Genomic DNA, 17,117 nt, shown 5'->3' with positions numbered 1-17,117 from the left:
CTAATTTCTTGTTTCTCTTAGGACTGTTATAGGCATAATTATTGAGTTCTGTGATAATGGTGAGTTTCATCATATAATCTCACTCTGAGCCCTGAGGATCTTTGTATTAAAAGCTCATATTTTGAGCCCATTTAAGCCAAGTACTGAGTTTTATTCATCCCCATTCATCATTATTTTTCTAGGACCTTAGAATTTCTGAGGCTGATCTGGTCATCTGGAAAATATAGGTAGACTAATATAATATTAGGCAATGGGATATAGAATTGGGAAAAAGAACACAAAACTTATGTGGTCCCTGTCATAATACAGATTCCAGTACAGTGCTGGAGAAAAATGTAAAACTGGTAAAATACACTTAATCAGAAGTTGTGATACGTGCTATGAGGGAAGAGTACAGGATACTCAGTGAGTTAGAGGGGAGGCTTTACTGTAGTTTAATTACTAGGAAAAGTTTCTCTGACATACAAGGGAGAACTAGCGGAAGAGAAAAATGGTCAATAAAGAATATTCAATTAATAGTTGTTGAATTGCAATAATCTGTAACCCCTACATTTAAAAATACAGCAGTTAACCTACTCCAGTGTAAGCTGGATAACAGTTTATCTACTATACTTTGTATGTACATGGTAAACTTTCAAATATTTATTAAATTAATGACCAGTATTGGTAAATAGCTATTAATGAATATTATAAAAATCTATTGATTTTAAGAGGTTTTTTTTTTCTAATTTAATTTAGAGAGTTGGCTGAGCATTAAGGAGATAATTTTATAGGTGTCAGATACAGAACACTGAGAATTGTAGTCCCATGGCCAGCTGTGGTATACTTTTTGTTCTATTTTCAATAATTCATTGTTAGAGATATAAAAACAGTATTTTAATGTTGGCATTTATTAGGACTGATGGATACCATGCATTTGATAAAACTGCTGTTGGGGCAAGTTAGCCTTTCCCAGAGTTGAGATAGAAGACGGTAGTAGTTTCCAGCCACCTACACCATACAACTTCCGAAATCCCGTTGACCTCTTCCTGGCATTATGTCTGTTTACAGTACTGAACACAGTACTAGATTGTTCTCTGTAACTTTTCTTCTCATTCACCCATCCCTGCCATATCTCTCTTAACTATTCATTTTGTAGAACTGAAATTGTCACTTTTATACTGGTATGCATTTTAAAAGCACATAGAAGGAAGTATGTCTTTTTATAGTATATTTTTTAGGATGTAATTTTAGGCTGCTTTTTTACATACGGCTGATTCTTTATTTTTGAAAGCTTATTGTGACTCACAGAACAGTGTTAACCCTCATTTAGAAATTTCCTGGACTTTTTTTTTCTCTTTTAAGAGATTCAGGGTGGGACTGTAACAAGGAAATTTTGGCTTAAATCTAATTGAGAACATTATTTTTTTGCTTTCATTAAGTGTGCCATGACTTCATTGACGTGACTAATTATGTTTGGCTATGTATTTAAAAAAAGAGAAAGAAAAACTAAAAGTAGCTTAAGTTGCTTTTTGACACTTCACATTGTTCCCTTGAATATTTACTAAGTATTTATAGACATGGTAGATGGTGATCACAAGCATGTGAAGCAGAATAATACTACATATCCTAAATTTATCCTTTATCTTGAATCTATGTATTGTGACTATGTCCTTTAATTTGAATAGTCTCAGTTCTGAAGTTTCATCTACTTAGAAATGTATGTACTTGCGAAGTTCTAAAACATTCTAAGTATAGTCTTATTTTACAGGTTCTGAGTGCAAAGGTGGTTACAAATGCTCGAAGTCCTGGGGCCAAGTGCTACGGCATAGTAACTATGTCTTCCAGCACCGAGGCGTCCAGATGCATCGCACATCTTCATCGTACTGAGCTGCATGGACAACTGATTTCTGTTGAAAAAGTAAGCTTGCCTAACTGTTTATACAAGGTAGGTTACTTGGAGGGCTAGTGATTCTTATTTTAAAGATGTTACACTGGTAGGGAGTAGAATTAGTGATGATTTTAATTTTATACATTCCTTTTAAATTTTTTTTACTCCTGTGTTTTTCAGATTTTCTACCATCAACATACTTCTTATAATCATAAAAATTTAATTTTAAAACATAAAGATATTTTTTCTTTTTAAACCTTTCAGGTTAAAGGTGATCCTTCTAAGAAAGACTTGAAGAAAGAAAATGATGAAAAGAGTAGTTCAAGAAGTTCTGGAGACAAAAAAAATTTGAGTGATAGAAGTAGCAAGTAAGGACTTTTTTTTTCTTTTTGATAAGTACATAGACATTTTTGGTACATGGATGACATAGTTCTCATTCTGTTTTTTTTTTTTTGGGTGGCGTGGTATGGTTAGGACACAAGCCTCTCTCAAAAAAGAAGAGAAAAGGTCGTCTGAGAAATCTGAAAAAAAAGAAAGCAAGGATACTAAGAAAATAGAAGGTAAAGATGAGAAGAATGATAATGGATCAAGTGGCCAAACTTCAGAATTGATTAAAAAAAGTGAAGAAAAGAAGCGAATAAGTATGCTATGTATCTTTCTTCTCACTCCCTTTCTAATTCATTCTACAACTTAATTTTTATAGTGGAAGGGATAACTTGAGATTATAAACCAGAAAAATATTTAAAATTCGTTGTTAGATGTTACTGTTTTAGAAAAGGAGGTCTAATAGAACTAATTGTCGTCTTTTCTACTCTTGGAAAACAAATGTATTCTTCTCACTAAGCCTCTTTACTATTAAATCTGGGCTGACTTAAAAAAATGATCATTGATTTATAGCTGTGTAGTTGAATTAGGATCTTTTGGTATCACTGAAAATACTTGTTAGGAGACTGAGCTAGTTCTAAAAGCTTTGCATTTATGTTTTCATAAAACAAGTAGGTTATTTCATGTATTGGTTTGTGAATGTCTGGCTGTCTAGGAATTCAGCATTTTTACATCATATTTTCATTTTTGATGAAATAATTTTTTGGACATTTGTTTATCTAATTTTTTTTCTCTTAGGTTCAAAGAGTCCTGGACATATGGTAATACTAGACCAAACTAAAGGAGACCATTGTAGGCCATCAAGAAGAGGAAGATATGAGAAAGTAAGTCTCCTGTTTCCAAAAGAAGATAACTCAGTATCTCTGTAACTACTTTTGCATACGTCCATGCTAGAAAATCTAAGAAAAGGGGGATGTCATTACTCATGTAAGCTTTTTAAATGAAAAGCTGAGCTTGAAAAATAAAACCCCAAATTATTTTAACATCTGGTCCTCTTACACTTTTTTTCCTACAGATTCATGGAAGAAGCAAGGAAAAGGAGAGAGCTAGCCTAGATAAAAAAAGGGACAAAGACTACAGAAGGAAGGACATTTTGCCTTTTGAAAAGATGAAGGAACAAAGACTGAGAGAACATTTAGTTCGTTTTGAAAGATTGCGACAAGCAGTGGAACTTCGAAGGTAGAAAAAGCCTATTTTGTACCTATACCTATCTTTAACTATAGGTACATATTTAACACTATTGGAAATTGTGTTCCCACAGAAAGCTATTTGCCACATTCAAGAAATGCAGTGAAACCTAATTATTTCTTAAGTTTGCATAGCATTTTACAATGTACAAAGTATCTTTCCATCTATTATCTCTGTCTCAATAGTTGTATAAGGTTAATTTTGCCCATTATATAATTGAAAAAAATGGAGGCCCAGAGAGGCTAAATGACTCTTCCAGTGCCACATTGCTAATAAGTGGCAGAGTCGGGACTCAGACCCAAGTCTTCTGACTCCAAGTCCAATGCTCTTTCCTCTCCAAAACTGCTGCCATAAAAGACATGATTTAAATTGGTTTTTCAGGTAAGATAAGTCTCAGTGTAAGCTACAGTGTTCAAAGAGTATGTTGACATTGTAAGAAAAATTCACTGTACTTTGGATTAGAGCCCAAGGGAAAGAAGATTTGCCCTATGAACCTTCTTTTGTTCAAGCTCTATCCCAAAGCAAGAATTCTCTTTAAAAGAAATGAGAACCAAACAAAACATTTCTGTTTTTAGTAGCAGTATCTCAGCTGGTTTCCATGAGTGCCAGTTGCTTTTGGTATGTCAATTTATAGGATGTCACTTAAAAAGCTCTTGTGAAAGTGTTTTATAATATAAAGTTCCAAAAATTAACCTAGCTAACCGAGCGGTAACTTACGGGCTTTCACCTATTCATTCACAAGAGTGTTAGGAACTATCAGAGATACTTTTAGTAACTTAAATAATACTATGATTGCCACACACTTTATTAAAAGGAAATAATCCTTGCATTATTCAGAATCTGTTTCCTTTTTTTTTTTGGTTGAAGTCCCTATATGCTGAGCTTCCTATTTAGATGACAGTAATTTGAGAGAAGATGAGACCGGTAGCTACTAAAGAAACTATTCTCAAAACTATCAGACCCACACCCCTTTTATATAAAAAAAAGTTAGAGTACCCTGTTTATTTTGAAATAAAATTGATACATAATATACCTGTCTGTACAGATAATTTTCAAAAAATCAATATAATGCCTTACCTCTGATTTAAAGGAGAAAGTAAATTATAATAAAGCAAATATTCTAGACGTGAATGTTTGGGCATGACTCACCAGAAGTCCTAATGAAATAGTCAGATGTTTGTACCCCTCTTTTAGAAGGTGACAGCAACAGATAACAGACTGATATTGGTGTGTCGTATTGGTGAGTCAAAAACCAGGAGTAGTGTTGACATTATGACATTATTTCTGAAGTGGTGAACAACTCTTGGTGAAATTCTCAAGAAAGTATAATTTTCCCTTTATTTACAGGGAGTTGCACACCTAGAAATTTTAGTGTATATAAAAGCAACCTAGCGTTAATTAAAAATGAGTTAAGTTCTAGGCTCAAACTTTTTTAAGGTGGTTTTGTTTTGTCATAATGACATAAATGTCTATTATGTCGTTTGAAAGATTTTAGGAGTGTCGGATAGTTTTTTTGTTATGCAGGACTATCCTTTGCATCATAAAATATTTAAGAATCCTTCGTCCCCACTCAGTAAATGTCATTGTGATAATTAAAAATGCCACTCAGATTTCCATGGGGGCAGTAGTGACCCATTGAGAACCACTGGGTTGCTAGAGAAAGACATGCTGATAGGCAAAGTATACTGAGTTCCTTAGAGTGAGGAAATGACAAAACTATTAAAAGTCCAATACAATAACTTAGTTCAGTTCAACAAACATTTGAACTGCCCCTGACTCAAAAGTGCATATTACATGGAGCCATCTATTATGGACCAGTGAACACTCCAAAAAGCTCTTTAGGCCACCATTTTATTATAATAGCATTTGCTATAATTCATGTTGATGGGTATGATCCCAGGTCATCAAAAGAAGGTATACTTTGTTTAAGGACATAGAATATAGACTAGATGATAAAAAATTTTCTATCAAAAACAATAGAAGTTGTAATTTGGTAAATTCATTTTTGTAGAATATCTCCTTTTTAAAATATCAGTTAATTAATGGGTTATTATAGCAGGATTTTTATTTAAACAGGAATCATTTAAGAGGCAACTACTTTATAAAATTCAGTTGACAGTCTCAGTAAATGAGTGTTGGAGTCTGTTTAAAGTTTTGAGTTCTCTTTCCAATTATATTAAAACGACTTAGATTAAGTTGAAGTTTAAAATCGCCAATCTCAAGAAAAAGTTTAAATTCAAAAGCTATTCTCTTTCACACAGTGCTAGCATAATTTAAATATTTCTAAATACTGATTTTTGTTAGACGAAGAGAGATTGCAGAAAGAGAGCGTCGAGAGCGAGAACGCATTAGAATAATTCGTGAACTGGAAGAACGGGAACGCTTACAGAGAGAGAGAGAGCGCCTAGAAATTGAGAGGCAAAAACTAGAGAGAGAGAGAATGGAACGCGAACGCTTGGAAAGGGAACGCATTCGTATTGAACAGGTGCAGTCAGAAAATCTTTTCATCTTAAATAATACCTTTTTTAAACATTGTGATTATTGCCCTAAAATTTGCTTTACGTTTGTAAAGCTTCTGTAGAATGAGTTCAACTGCTGAGCATTTATTAAGTGTCCCTGAAAGATAACAATGAATTAGGTGCTAGTTAAAAATACATTTACTAGTAGTGATTTTGTTGTAGCCAATTGGTGAAAACTCAAACTGCAGTGTCATGGCAGCCTAATAGTCTGAGCATAGGACTATGAGTCCAGAGTAGTTGTAATCCAGGCTCTGTCACTATCCCAATCTTAGAAAATAATGAGTATTTCCTTCCTTATTGTAGTGGGAATGATCTCCCAGGCTGGAAGGAAATAATGCCTCTCTGCAGAATTGCATCCAGGGTTTTAAGGCACTTAGTGCCCATATGTGTTAAGAACTCTATTTCTAATTCCCTGTAGGTGCCTTTGTTTCAATCAGATGATGAAATCTGACCTTCCCAATTACTTTTACCACCCAATCTATTACTTTTAATGTTGGAGAACAATAGCCATAGCCTAGATTACTGATTCCTAGAGTCAAATTTTTTTAATGTATTTGTCCCAAGTATGTTTTGTCAGTTGCTTGTCTATGATGGTTTCTTAATGACAGGAGTAAAACAAGGCTGTATCTATACTTAACATATGTTTTCATTTTGCATTGGTTGGTTCTTCCTTCTGTGTTGTCTGAAGGAACGTCGTAAGGAAGCTGAACGTATTGCTCGAGAACGAGAGGAACTGAGAAGGCAACAGCAGCAGCTTCGTTATGAACAGGAAAAGAGGAATTCTTTGAAACGCCCACGTGATGTAGATCATAGGTAGTTGCTTGCTTTTATCTTTTACAGTTACACTTGCTATCGTATTCCTTTTAACTCAAAACTAACCAGAGAACTAGCAAGTACAGGCAACCATCACTGGACCAAGAGGTCATGATCAACAAGGATGAGAATGATTGCAGTACTGGAGTGGACCCAATGCGTGGTCAAGTAGGAAGAGTCTGTTCTTTCTGTTTTTCCTTTCGAGTGCCAGATGTTTTTCCATTATGACTGGAAATACATGGTCATAGTAAGTTTCAGTGATGTTGGTTCTCAAACTCAGGCCCATTTGCAGAATTCTTACAGGATAATACAGATAGTACAAAAATGGAAGTCAAACTTAGGAAGACTTAAATATAGATTCTGTTGTGTGTTTGAGTTCATGCTTTGCATTAGACTTCAAAAACATAGTAATTTTCTTAATATAAATTCTATGAGATTTAGTTAATTGTGTTGAGAAATAGATGGAATGAATGAATTGTGCTTGGGACTTACCTCTCTAACCTTTCCAAAGTTAAATGTAACTGAAAAGGTTGTATACTGCTGGTTAGAATTTCACTATAAAATGGTATCAAGTATTTTCTCTTACTGGTCTTTTCCATCTAATAATTTTCAAATGGATAATTTTTCAACTATTTTCTCCTATGAAATTCCTCTAACACTGTATGACGATGTAATTTAAAAATTAGTTGCTCAATTGTCCTTGTAACAGAATGTTTTGTCTTGAGTTTATTAGTTAGCTCTCTGTATCTACAGTTCCTAGCATGTGGTATGTATGGCTCCTGCTAATTGGTGTTTGATTATTGTAACACTAATTTATATAAATGAGCAAATGTTTCTCTTCAAGGCGAGATGATCCTTACTGGAGCGAGAGTAAAAAGTTGTCTCTAGATACAGATGCACGATTCAGCCATGGGTCTGACTACTCTCGGCAGCAGAACAGATTTAATGACTTTGATCACCGAGAGAGGGGCAGGTTTCCCGAGAGTTCAGTACAGTCTTCATCTTTTGAAAGGTAAATAGATATATTGAAGATTGTTGTGTTTGGTATATGAGCCTTGGTGATAATTTGATTCTCTGTTAAAATCTTAATTAAGAAGTACAGGTCCAAACTGAGTATTCAGAAAAAAATTATATGCTTGGTTTTTATTTTCATTAATGGGAATATTATTCAGTATTCAGAATTAGTTCACTAGGCCACAATAACAAGGTTAAGTAGGTTGGCTTTATTTTTTTGAACTAAGTGGGAGTACTGTTAGCTTTGGATGTGCCTCAGTTCAGAGCAGTAAAATACCCTTCACGTTGGTAGTGACTTGAGCATTGGATGTAATGCCTCCTGGATACCAAAAAAAAACAACAACCTTCATGCCAGACACTTAGCTCAATTTAAAAGAATATGAGTTACTGTAATCAATAATTGTGGCTTTTTTGGTGGCTTTGTCTTAAGTTAATTTTTACAGAAGGTATAATTGTAGGTTATACAAATAAAGTTAAGAATAAGGCCAAATAAGTTGTGGTATATATACACAATGGAATACTATTCGGCATTAAGGAAAGATGATATAGGAGCATTTGTGACAACATGGATGGATCTTGAGAGTATAATGCTAAGTGAAATAAGTCAGACAGACAAAGCAGAGAACCCTATGGTTTCACTGATATGTGGTATATAAACCAAAAAGAACAAGACAAACAAATGAGAAAGAAAAACTCATAGACACAGACAATAATTTTGTGGTTACCAGAGGGTAAGGGGGTGGAGGGTGGGTGATGAGGGTAAAGGGGATCAAATATATGGTGATGGAAGGAGAACTGACTCTGGGTGGTGAACACACAATGGGATTTATAGATGATGTAATACAGAATTGTACACCTGAAATCTATGTAAATTTACTAACAATTGTCACCCCAATAAATTTAATAAAAAAAAAAAAAGAATAAGGCCAAATAAGTACCTCTCAGGACCTATGTTCTTTGTTTTGGATAATCAATAGGCGAGAACGCTTTGTTGGTCAAAGTGAAGGGAAAAAAACACGTCCGACTACACGAAGAGAAGATCCAGGTTTTGAAAGGTACCCCAAAAATTTCAGTGATTCCAGAAGAAATGAGCCTCCACCACCAAGAAATGAACTTAGAGAAACAGACAGGCGAGAAGTACGAGGGGAACGAGATGAAAGGAGAACTGTGATCATTCACGACAGACCTGATATCACTCACCCGAGACATCCTCGAGAAGCAGGGCCCAATCCATCTAGACCAACCACCTGGAAAAGTGAAGGAGGCATGTCCAATGACAAGCGGGAAACAAGGTATTTGTTTAGTTTCTAATGCTTGGCTAGTGATTTATAATGCATTTGGGTTTTAAGAAAAGTTACAACAGAATCTTGATTGTACATGTTTTGGGGTTTTATTTATTAGAGTTGAAAGGCCTGAACGATCCGGGAGAGAAGTGTCAGGACACAGTGTAAGAGGGGCGCCCCCTGGGAGTCGCAGTAATGCTTCAAGCTATGGAAGCAGAGAAGGAGACAGAGTCATCACAGACCGGGGAAGTGGAGCGCAGGTAAATGCGTATGAAATGTTTACTCTCAACTCTTTAAAAAAAATTTAGAGGACTTATTTTGATGTGGCCTAGATTACATAGATTAGAATGATTAGGAGACTAATTTCCTGTAAAAGATCATAATATTTCTCAAATTTCACTGTCCGTAAACATCATTTGAATGTCAGTGGTCCAAAAAGTAGGATACTAGCTGTGAAATTTTTGTTCTGTTTTTTATTAAAATGGAACATTTGAGAATTGTTATGTTTGGTAGACGAGCCTTCCTAATGACTTCTGTTTTGTTTCTTTTTAAATAATTTAGGCTTTCAAACCAAATGGGAAATGTTTGGCCCCTACTTGGGTTTCCCTTTCACTTTTTCCTTTTTTCTTTAAAGTACTCTCCTTAAGTAGCTTAAACTATAGAATTGAAATAGAACTTTATCTCTATTTTGTTCTTTCATTTCTAAGGGTAGATAAGTGGAATATTTTATTTTTTTAAACTGCTTTTTACTTGTGACATTTTATAAGTTAATGAATATTTTGTAAGTTAATGAACCTGGACAGAGCAAAGTACCTTCATCGCTTAAGTAACTATAATAAGCAAAAAACCTTTTACCTAATTTGAAAGCATTTATTAATGAAATCCTGGCATATGAGTTGATAGTAGCACGTAGAGAATGTCATCTTAAATTACATACAGAAGAACTCTGAAGTGTACGTGTATCCATCCTTCAGCCTGCATTCTATACTGATGCCCTGTTTTGTATTTGAACATATACTAGGTTTTGTAGGAAGCTTTTTTTTACTGGAAAATTTTTGAATCCCTTGGTGTCCTAGCTAATACCTCTATATGCTTTTCGTTTCATCCATAGCATTTATGAAACAGATTTGGGCCTGATGGCATTATAAGCTTTAATGTTTCTAATAAGTAGAAATGTCCAGTAGATGACTTCATTGAGCTGTTTACCCTGAACAGAACTTTAAGACTGGGTTTATAATCCACATGTTTTGCCTTATTTAGAGTAAAACTTAAGGCAGTCTCGTAGACTAGCCCCCTGCATTCAGATACTCTTTTAGGAAAGGTGTCCTGAAAAGGAGATCATATTCCTTCCTTGAAAATTCTTGTTTTCATAATGTAAATCTCTAAGTTGTTCTGCCAGTATTATCTCTCTAGGGTACCTTTAGCTTTATTTTCTGTAGGCTGAGTTTCATAATTTTGGCCTCTTCTTTCCTCAGATCCTTAGTTCTGTCGCTTTTGTTTCTTTATAGTCAGTACTATTTTTCAGTCATGGATGTAAGACTTTGTAAGAGAACTGAGTAGTACTCTGTAAAATAAGATGACAACCTCTATTTCTATGTGCTGTTTGCCTGTTGATCATATACCCACCCTGAATTCTTAAGGTTTTGACCTCTCATTATACCCTTTTTACATATATATGGGTCCAGAAATACTCATGGGTCAAAAAGTACATGGTTACTGGAAGGTATAGAAATTACAGTGCTGAATCACTTCTCCCATACCCTACCGTGAAGCCTGAGTAACTTCTCAATGCAAAAATAGAAGGAAACGCTTTATATATGCTGTTGTATTACTCATCCTTTTATCTTCTCAGACATCTTACTGATTTGCTTTTGACCTTAAACACACACCAGCATAAGTAAATTGGTGTGAGACTGAGGGTGTCATGACTTTCCTTTAATATGCTATTTTTTAGCACTATCCTGAAGAACGACATGTGGTTGAACGCCATGGACGGGACACAAGTGGACCAAGGAAAGAATGGCACGGTCCACCTTCTCAAGGGCCTGGCTATCATGATGCCAGGCGAATGGGTGATGGCCGGACAGGGGCAGGCATGATAACGCAACATGCAAGGTAAGTAGTTAATCAGTTAAGTTAAACCTTTCTGCGAATACAAACCTTTATCTTTTCTTATGAGAGATTGAATTATAACAACCTTAGGTCTGCCCAAACATTTCCCCATATGAACTCCAAATCTCCAGGAAATTTTATGCCAGGCAGTTGATTAATTTATAATTTGTTTATATTCCTCATTATAAGTTAATTGATTGGCATTCTGGAATATTAATCTAAATATAGGTATGTTCATATGTCAGAAGCCAAGAGATAATGAACATTAACTTCAAGTTGGAACCATCTTCTTGTTCACTACCTACTATTCCTAAAATTCCTAGAAAGGAAGAAGAAACTGAAAGTATGTTTGGCTTCCTGCCTTTTCAAGTAACTCTAGCAGAAACATTTAGACATTTGACTTAAAGCCAGTTCATATGCTAAGAGGCAAGCTTTATTTTCTCTTCACACTAACATCCATCGTGCCCTTCAGCTGGCAAGTCTTTGGCCTCTCTCTCTCTCTTCCAAGCCCTTCTTTCTTTCCCATTCCCCTGTCTTAGAAGAAATACTGGCTTGGCTTAGTAACCCAAGTTACTATTCTATTCGTCGCTTCTACCATCCAGCTCTAAGGGAGTGTTTATCCTGGTGCCTGCACAGCTCATCACTCCTTCTGTCTTTGATTTTTAAAGGTCACCAATGCCTTTGTTTCTTGATAAGTATAGATTCCTTTATTTTCTTAGTTTTCGGGCTTCTTGGTGGTTAAGCACTATTTCCCACTATTACCTTTCCATTTATTGAAATACCCTTCTGTTTCTAATGCACCATAATTTTCTTTTCTACCTTTTTGATTTCTTTTGCTGGCTCCTTCATTCAAATGGTTGGACTTTAGACACTGCTCTTTATTTTTAGCTCTATATTGTGATCTCCATGTAAATGCCTTGCCGCATCCATAAATTCAAGGTCACAGGCAAACTCTACTCTCCTGTTCCAAACCTTTTTTTTTGGTTTGCTCCCAGTGGTTGCCTTCAGCTTCTTTTAATTTGACAGTGCCTAGAATACACATCTCAGTTAGACTGCAAAACTATGGGCCTCATCTTTATCTGTTTTCATTCCTAGTATATATTTTAAAGTGTGGTTCAATTTTTTAAAAAAATATTTGTAATAGCTATGCTTTCTTCTTCATTTTAGTTTCTATGTGGTCTTTCCAAATTAGTCTTTTTCCTTCTCCATTATTCACACTATTTCTAAATTGGACTATTGGAACTAGCCCAATAGATTTGTTATACAATTTACTTGCTCCAAAACCACAAGCAGCTTCTCCAGGTCATAGGATCTAATCCAGATTCCTTAGCCTGATACTCAAACCTTTCCATAATGTGGTTTTATTCCACTTAAACCATTTTATTGTGGGTTTTTGTCTCCCAAATTTGTTATAAGGTTTTTTGGGGGAGTCTTTCTTCTTGTGTTACTCATTAGTATCTACTGTGTTGCATTATATATATAAAAAATTCCAGAAACATTCCTTGAATGATGTTTTCTAACTCAGGTTCAAGTTCCTAGTTGACACTGAGCTGGTGACTGTGCTTTGATAACCACTGCTCCAGTTCATTCATGTGCACGCCATTAAATTCCTTACTAAGAGGCACGTTCACCTACCCAAGTTCAAATCCTTGCTCCACCATTGATTAGCTAGCTTGGTGATCTTGAAGAAGTTACTTAACCTCCAGATCTCAGTTTCTTCATCAGTAAACTGGGGTTAGTGATGGTACATACCTCACAGGACTGTTCAAAACAGGAAATTAGTTAATATGGATACAATACAAAGAACAGTGCCTGATAAACTATAAGTACTCTGTAGGTATTAACTGTAATTATTTGTTCTTTTGTTCTCTGACTTTTATTTTCTTTTAAACCTTTTCCAGTAATGCATCCCCAATTAATAGAATTGTACAAATCAGTGGCAATTCCATACCAAGAGGAAGTGGCTCTGGATTTAAGCCATTTAAGGGTGGACCTCCACGACGATTTTGAAAATTAGTTCTCTGCCATGGTTTCAAGATAATTTATTGAAATCTCCTGTAAACTTTACTTGACTACTTATGAAGAGGACCTCTGACTTGCTTGAGAGTTCTGTCGGACTTTTCTTTGTTTCTCCTTTTTTAAAATTTAACATGATTGCTTTTCTCAATTTTGGAGAAGATGTTTAAATAGTTCTGTTGTAACTTTTAATAGTTTTGTGTATCATTCAACTTTTTTTCTTGCAGCACCGAGACATTTGGAAAGATTGGAATCAAAACCATTTTGTTTAATGCTGTATGAATATAAAGAGTAGTTTGCAGCTGTGTGGTAGTAGTTTAATTTGCAGCCCTAGCTCTGTGGTATCAGGCTCTAGAGTTACTTGTCACCTGGCATTTTCAGCCTCCATTTTGAAGGCTGTCTAAGCTTAAAAGGTCTGCTGTCTAATTTTTAGAGAGTAAGATTGTTCCTTGCATTTCTGAGTATTATGTAACCTATTTTTGCAGAAGGTACTGTTACATTAAGTGCATCTGTGTACCCGTTTTAAAAATGTACTCTTTTTTGAAATAAACCTTCATATTCTGTAATAGTTGCTAAAGTGTTGAGAACCTTTTTAATTACAAAATGAGAACCGATTTTCAGTTTAGTGTAGTGCATACTTGTTCAGGTTTGCATGGTATGAAACCAAATAGATTCATGAAACCTTGGCCATGAGGTTTGTATCACTGGGGTTCTTAGACTGAGTTGTGCAGGTAAGTGCACTTCTAGGTAATTTGTACTGTTTGATGGATAAATTCCATCTCTGGTAATTATGTGGGTATTACTGTTTCCATGTTCCCAACTATGTTGAGAAGTGGAAAAAAACCCAGGTTCTAGATTGGTGAATCACTTGGGTTATGTAAATACTTGTATGTGGGAAGGCATTGTTGTCTCCTTGTGAAAATAAAAATCCACACCTAGAAGTGTATGTGTCTTTGTTTCCAGCTTTTCAGCTTTTTAGGTGTTAGTCGTCCATCCCTTTCTGGAATTAAAACCAAAGTAATTGACTAGGTTTAGAGTTACAAAGTCTTTTGGTCTTTGTACCTAGAAAATAAGACTAACTTTGACTCTTCAACTCTAACTGGGCAGTACGTTCTGTTGAAGTGTTGGTGATGTAACTACTAATCTTATGGCTTTTTTTAAAGGCACCTTTTCTAGGAAAGCTGTTCAAGGTAAATTCTGAATACTACCTCTTAAAGCCGCCTATATTCCTTTATGGAAATCAGTGATGAATAATCCAGATAGTCTAGCTTCTTGGTAAATTAAGGAGTCTGTATATTCCCACAAAGTGAAAGATGGGAGCAAGCAATCGCGCTGAGGTCAACTTTTGATTTGAGGAGGAGTCTTTTATAGAAATTGTAAATGTTACTGGATGGGTATGGTCGTGCTCGTGAAATGGCTCAGATTTCTGAGTACAGTCACTGTATCCTGGCCTTTGGCCCTTTTGGGGAACTGACACTTTCTGTATTGCTCTGGATATCACAGCCTTTTTTGCCCTTCCCAGCCCTACACCTGTAGGAGCAGGTGTGTGTGTGTGTGTCTCTATAGTGTTTCCCCGAAAGTAAGACCAGGTCTTACATTAATTTTTGCTCCAAAAAGACGCATTAGGGCGTATTTTCAGGGGATGTCTTATTTTTTCACGTACAACCATCTACATTTATTCAAATACAGTTATGTCGTCTTCTGGAACATCATCATAACGTACTAAATGCGTCCGTCTAGCTGACCATCTTAACTGGAGCCTATTTTCGGGGTAGGTCTTATTTTCGGGGAAACACGGTACTTCATTTCCTGGTTTCCCACACTTTGTAGAAACCTCGGGATAAGAATGAACTAACTTCAGCTGTACCTCTTTCAGTGACTTTGTGTCATTCTGTCGCTTCTAGTCTGTTTCCTCCTTTGTAGAGTGGAACTATACAAGGGCTTCCATGGTTGCTGGCATTTGCTAAGCACTTTACGTGCTGGGCAATGTGCTTAGCATTTCAAATGCTCCTGCTTGCCCTAATGCTCAGAAGAATCCTGCTAGCTATAGGTAATAAGTACTGTCCTACCCAGTTTCAGATGTGTATCTGAGAAGTGATCTGCTCTTCAAAAAGTGACACCATGGCAACCTGAGGGAAAAATAATTACTTACACTGTGAACTGTTGTACCGTTCAGTGTAAGTGAAGAAAAATTGGAACAAATCAAAGATCTCATTTTTTAAGTTGAAAAAACCTGACAATACAACCTTCTGAAATGTGAGCATTGAGGTTGGGAATAGTTCTCAAGGTTCAGGGAAACCAGTTAGTAGAAATCTCGCTGGCTAAGGGTCAGTAGTGAAAATCAAATTTACAGAGATTTTATAAAGGAAGCTGGGTTCCTCAAACCCAAGAGAAAGGAAGGAATTTTGCTCTTCTCCATATACTGGATGAGCAATCCAGAAGTTCCACCATAATGTAAACAAAGGTTTCAATAATTTAGGAGCAATAGATAGCTTACAGTGGTTCAAGAAAGAGCTACTCTTAATAAACTTGGGCAAGACACTGAAGTCAGAAACTACACATGCCAAAAATAATTTTATGAAAAATAAAAGCTTTAGAATTACAAGAAAAAATTTACAAGCTCTTAAGTTATGAAGTTAAAGAGAAATGGAACTCTTCTGCCTATATTTATATCCCTTGCTAGATGGCCACTTAACTCAGTTCCTCCATACTTAAATTCCAACAATGAAATATTAATACTTACTGAATCCTTATGGGGGAAAATGTCAAATTACTTTTGCATTCTTTATATAGAACGTCATTTAATCCAATTCCTTACCCAAAGATGAATCTTTTCCAATACCTCCAACATACGCTTAATTGCCATTCTCTCAAGCACTTGTAATTTAACTTGTTCGATTATCCCCCCACAAGTTGACTAATCCTCACAAATATTTAGGCACTATCTTCAAGTCAATAAGGCTGCCATACATAAAATTCTCCTTCCTACATCACTTAAAAAATGTAGCAATCAGCAAATATTGCTTATTTTTACCTGAAACCAGTTGTTTTCTGAAATCCTTAAGTACTTTCTACAAGATAAACTTGTACCTTTTCTTTCTCTTTCTGCTATACTTAAACATTGAACCAGGCTTAAGAGACAGGTTTCATATAGTTAAATTTCACATAAATATTCTGTACTAATCACCTTTATCTTACGTCTACACCACCACACGTCGTATTTTTCTTTCCCCGCTTTAAACCCTCTGATATCTCCCCATCTCCCTTGGAGTAAATCAAAAATCTTTGAGTGCTCTATTTCTCTTACCTCTTTTCCTACTATCCTTGCTCACTTTGTTTTAGTCACATTGCCCTCTTGTTTCTTGAACACAATATCCGGAATGCGCTTTCCCCAGATATCCACGTATCTTTACTTTAGGTCTTTGCTAAAATGTTCTCTCAGGGATGCCTTCCCTGATATTTAAAACTGCCACACTCTTAACCCACCCTTCGTATTCCCTCTGCTTTCCCATCTGACATTTCTTATCTGGCTCTTACTCAGATGTATGTGTGCTCCCCCAGGACAGAAGTTTTTGTCCTATTTTTTCCCCACTGCTGTATCTCCAGCACATGGCACTTAGTAGCCACTCAAATAGTTCTTGAATGAAAAACCAACCATGAGGAGGATTCAGACTTTTTATAGTAGAGGCATACGGGCAACAGTCTGGTTGGAACTGGGGGACAGGGTCTGGGTTTTGTCTTGAAATTGCATTGGTGTAACAAACATACTGTTCTAAGATTGAATACTTACAGGCGACTTTGAGAGTATCTGATGCAAACTAAAGTGAGGACTTGAGGCCAAAAGCCTCTCCCAAGCCATACCTTGGTGCAGCCACCAGGATGAAACAGGACTGTTTAGGGACAGACTGCCCAGACCAT

At 35.8% G+C, this 17,117-nt stretch overlaps 1 protein-coding gene across 9 annotated transcripts in view; it reads left to right on the top strand.

Annotated features, from left to right (window-relative positions):
- SLTM (SAFB like transcription modulator) overlaps window positions 1-14,138 on the top strand; it is a 41,434-nt gene extending 27,296 nt beyond the window's left edge. For 8 of the 9 annotated variants that reach the window (XM_081048422.1, XM_081048421.1, XM_081048419.1 and 5 more), the window contains 12 exons: window positions 1,751-1,900; window positions 2,135-2,238; window positions 2,345-2,511; window positions 2,993-3,078; window positions 3,270-3,433; window positions 5,747-5,927; window positions 6,650-6,774; window positions 7,619-7,786; window positions 8,766-9,080; window positions 9,190-9,331; window positions 11,026-11,186; window positions 13,085-14,138. In XM_081048422.1, the coding sequence (XP_080904548.1) occupies window positions 1,751-1,900; window positions 2,135-2,238; window positions 2,345-2,511; window positions 2,993-3,078; window positions 3,270-3,433; window positions 5,747-5,927; window positions 6,650-6,774; window positions 7,619-7,786; window positions 8,766-9,080; window positions 9,190-9,331; window positions 11,026-11,186; window positions 13,085-13,193 (1,872 nt within the window). In that variant the 3' untranslated portion in view covers window positions 13,194-14,138. The remainder of the gene's footprint in view (window positions 1-1,750; window positions 1,901-2,134; window positions 2,239-2,344; window positions 2,512-2,992; window positions 3,079-3,269; window positions 3,434-5,746; window positions 5,928-6,649; window positions 6,775-7,618; window positions 7,787-8,765; window positions 9,081-9,189; window positions 9,332-11,025; window positions 11,187-13,084) is intronic. The other variant, XM_081048417.1, reaches the window with a different exon arrangement.
- The last annotated feature ends 2,979 nt before the right edge of the window (window positions 14,139-17,117 follow it).

The sequence above is a fragment of the Rhinolophus hipposideros genome (assembly GCF_964194185.1).
Source record: "Rhinolophus hipposideros genome assembly, chromosome: 5".
Classification (NCBI taxonomy): domain Eukaryota; kingdom Metazoa; phylum Chordata; class Mammalia; order Chiroptera; family Rhinolophidae; genus Rhinolophus; species Rhinolophus hipposideros.
Note: the sequence above shows the minus strand (reverse complement) of the source record. Positions and strands in the feature narration are given on the sequence as shown.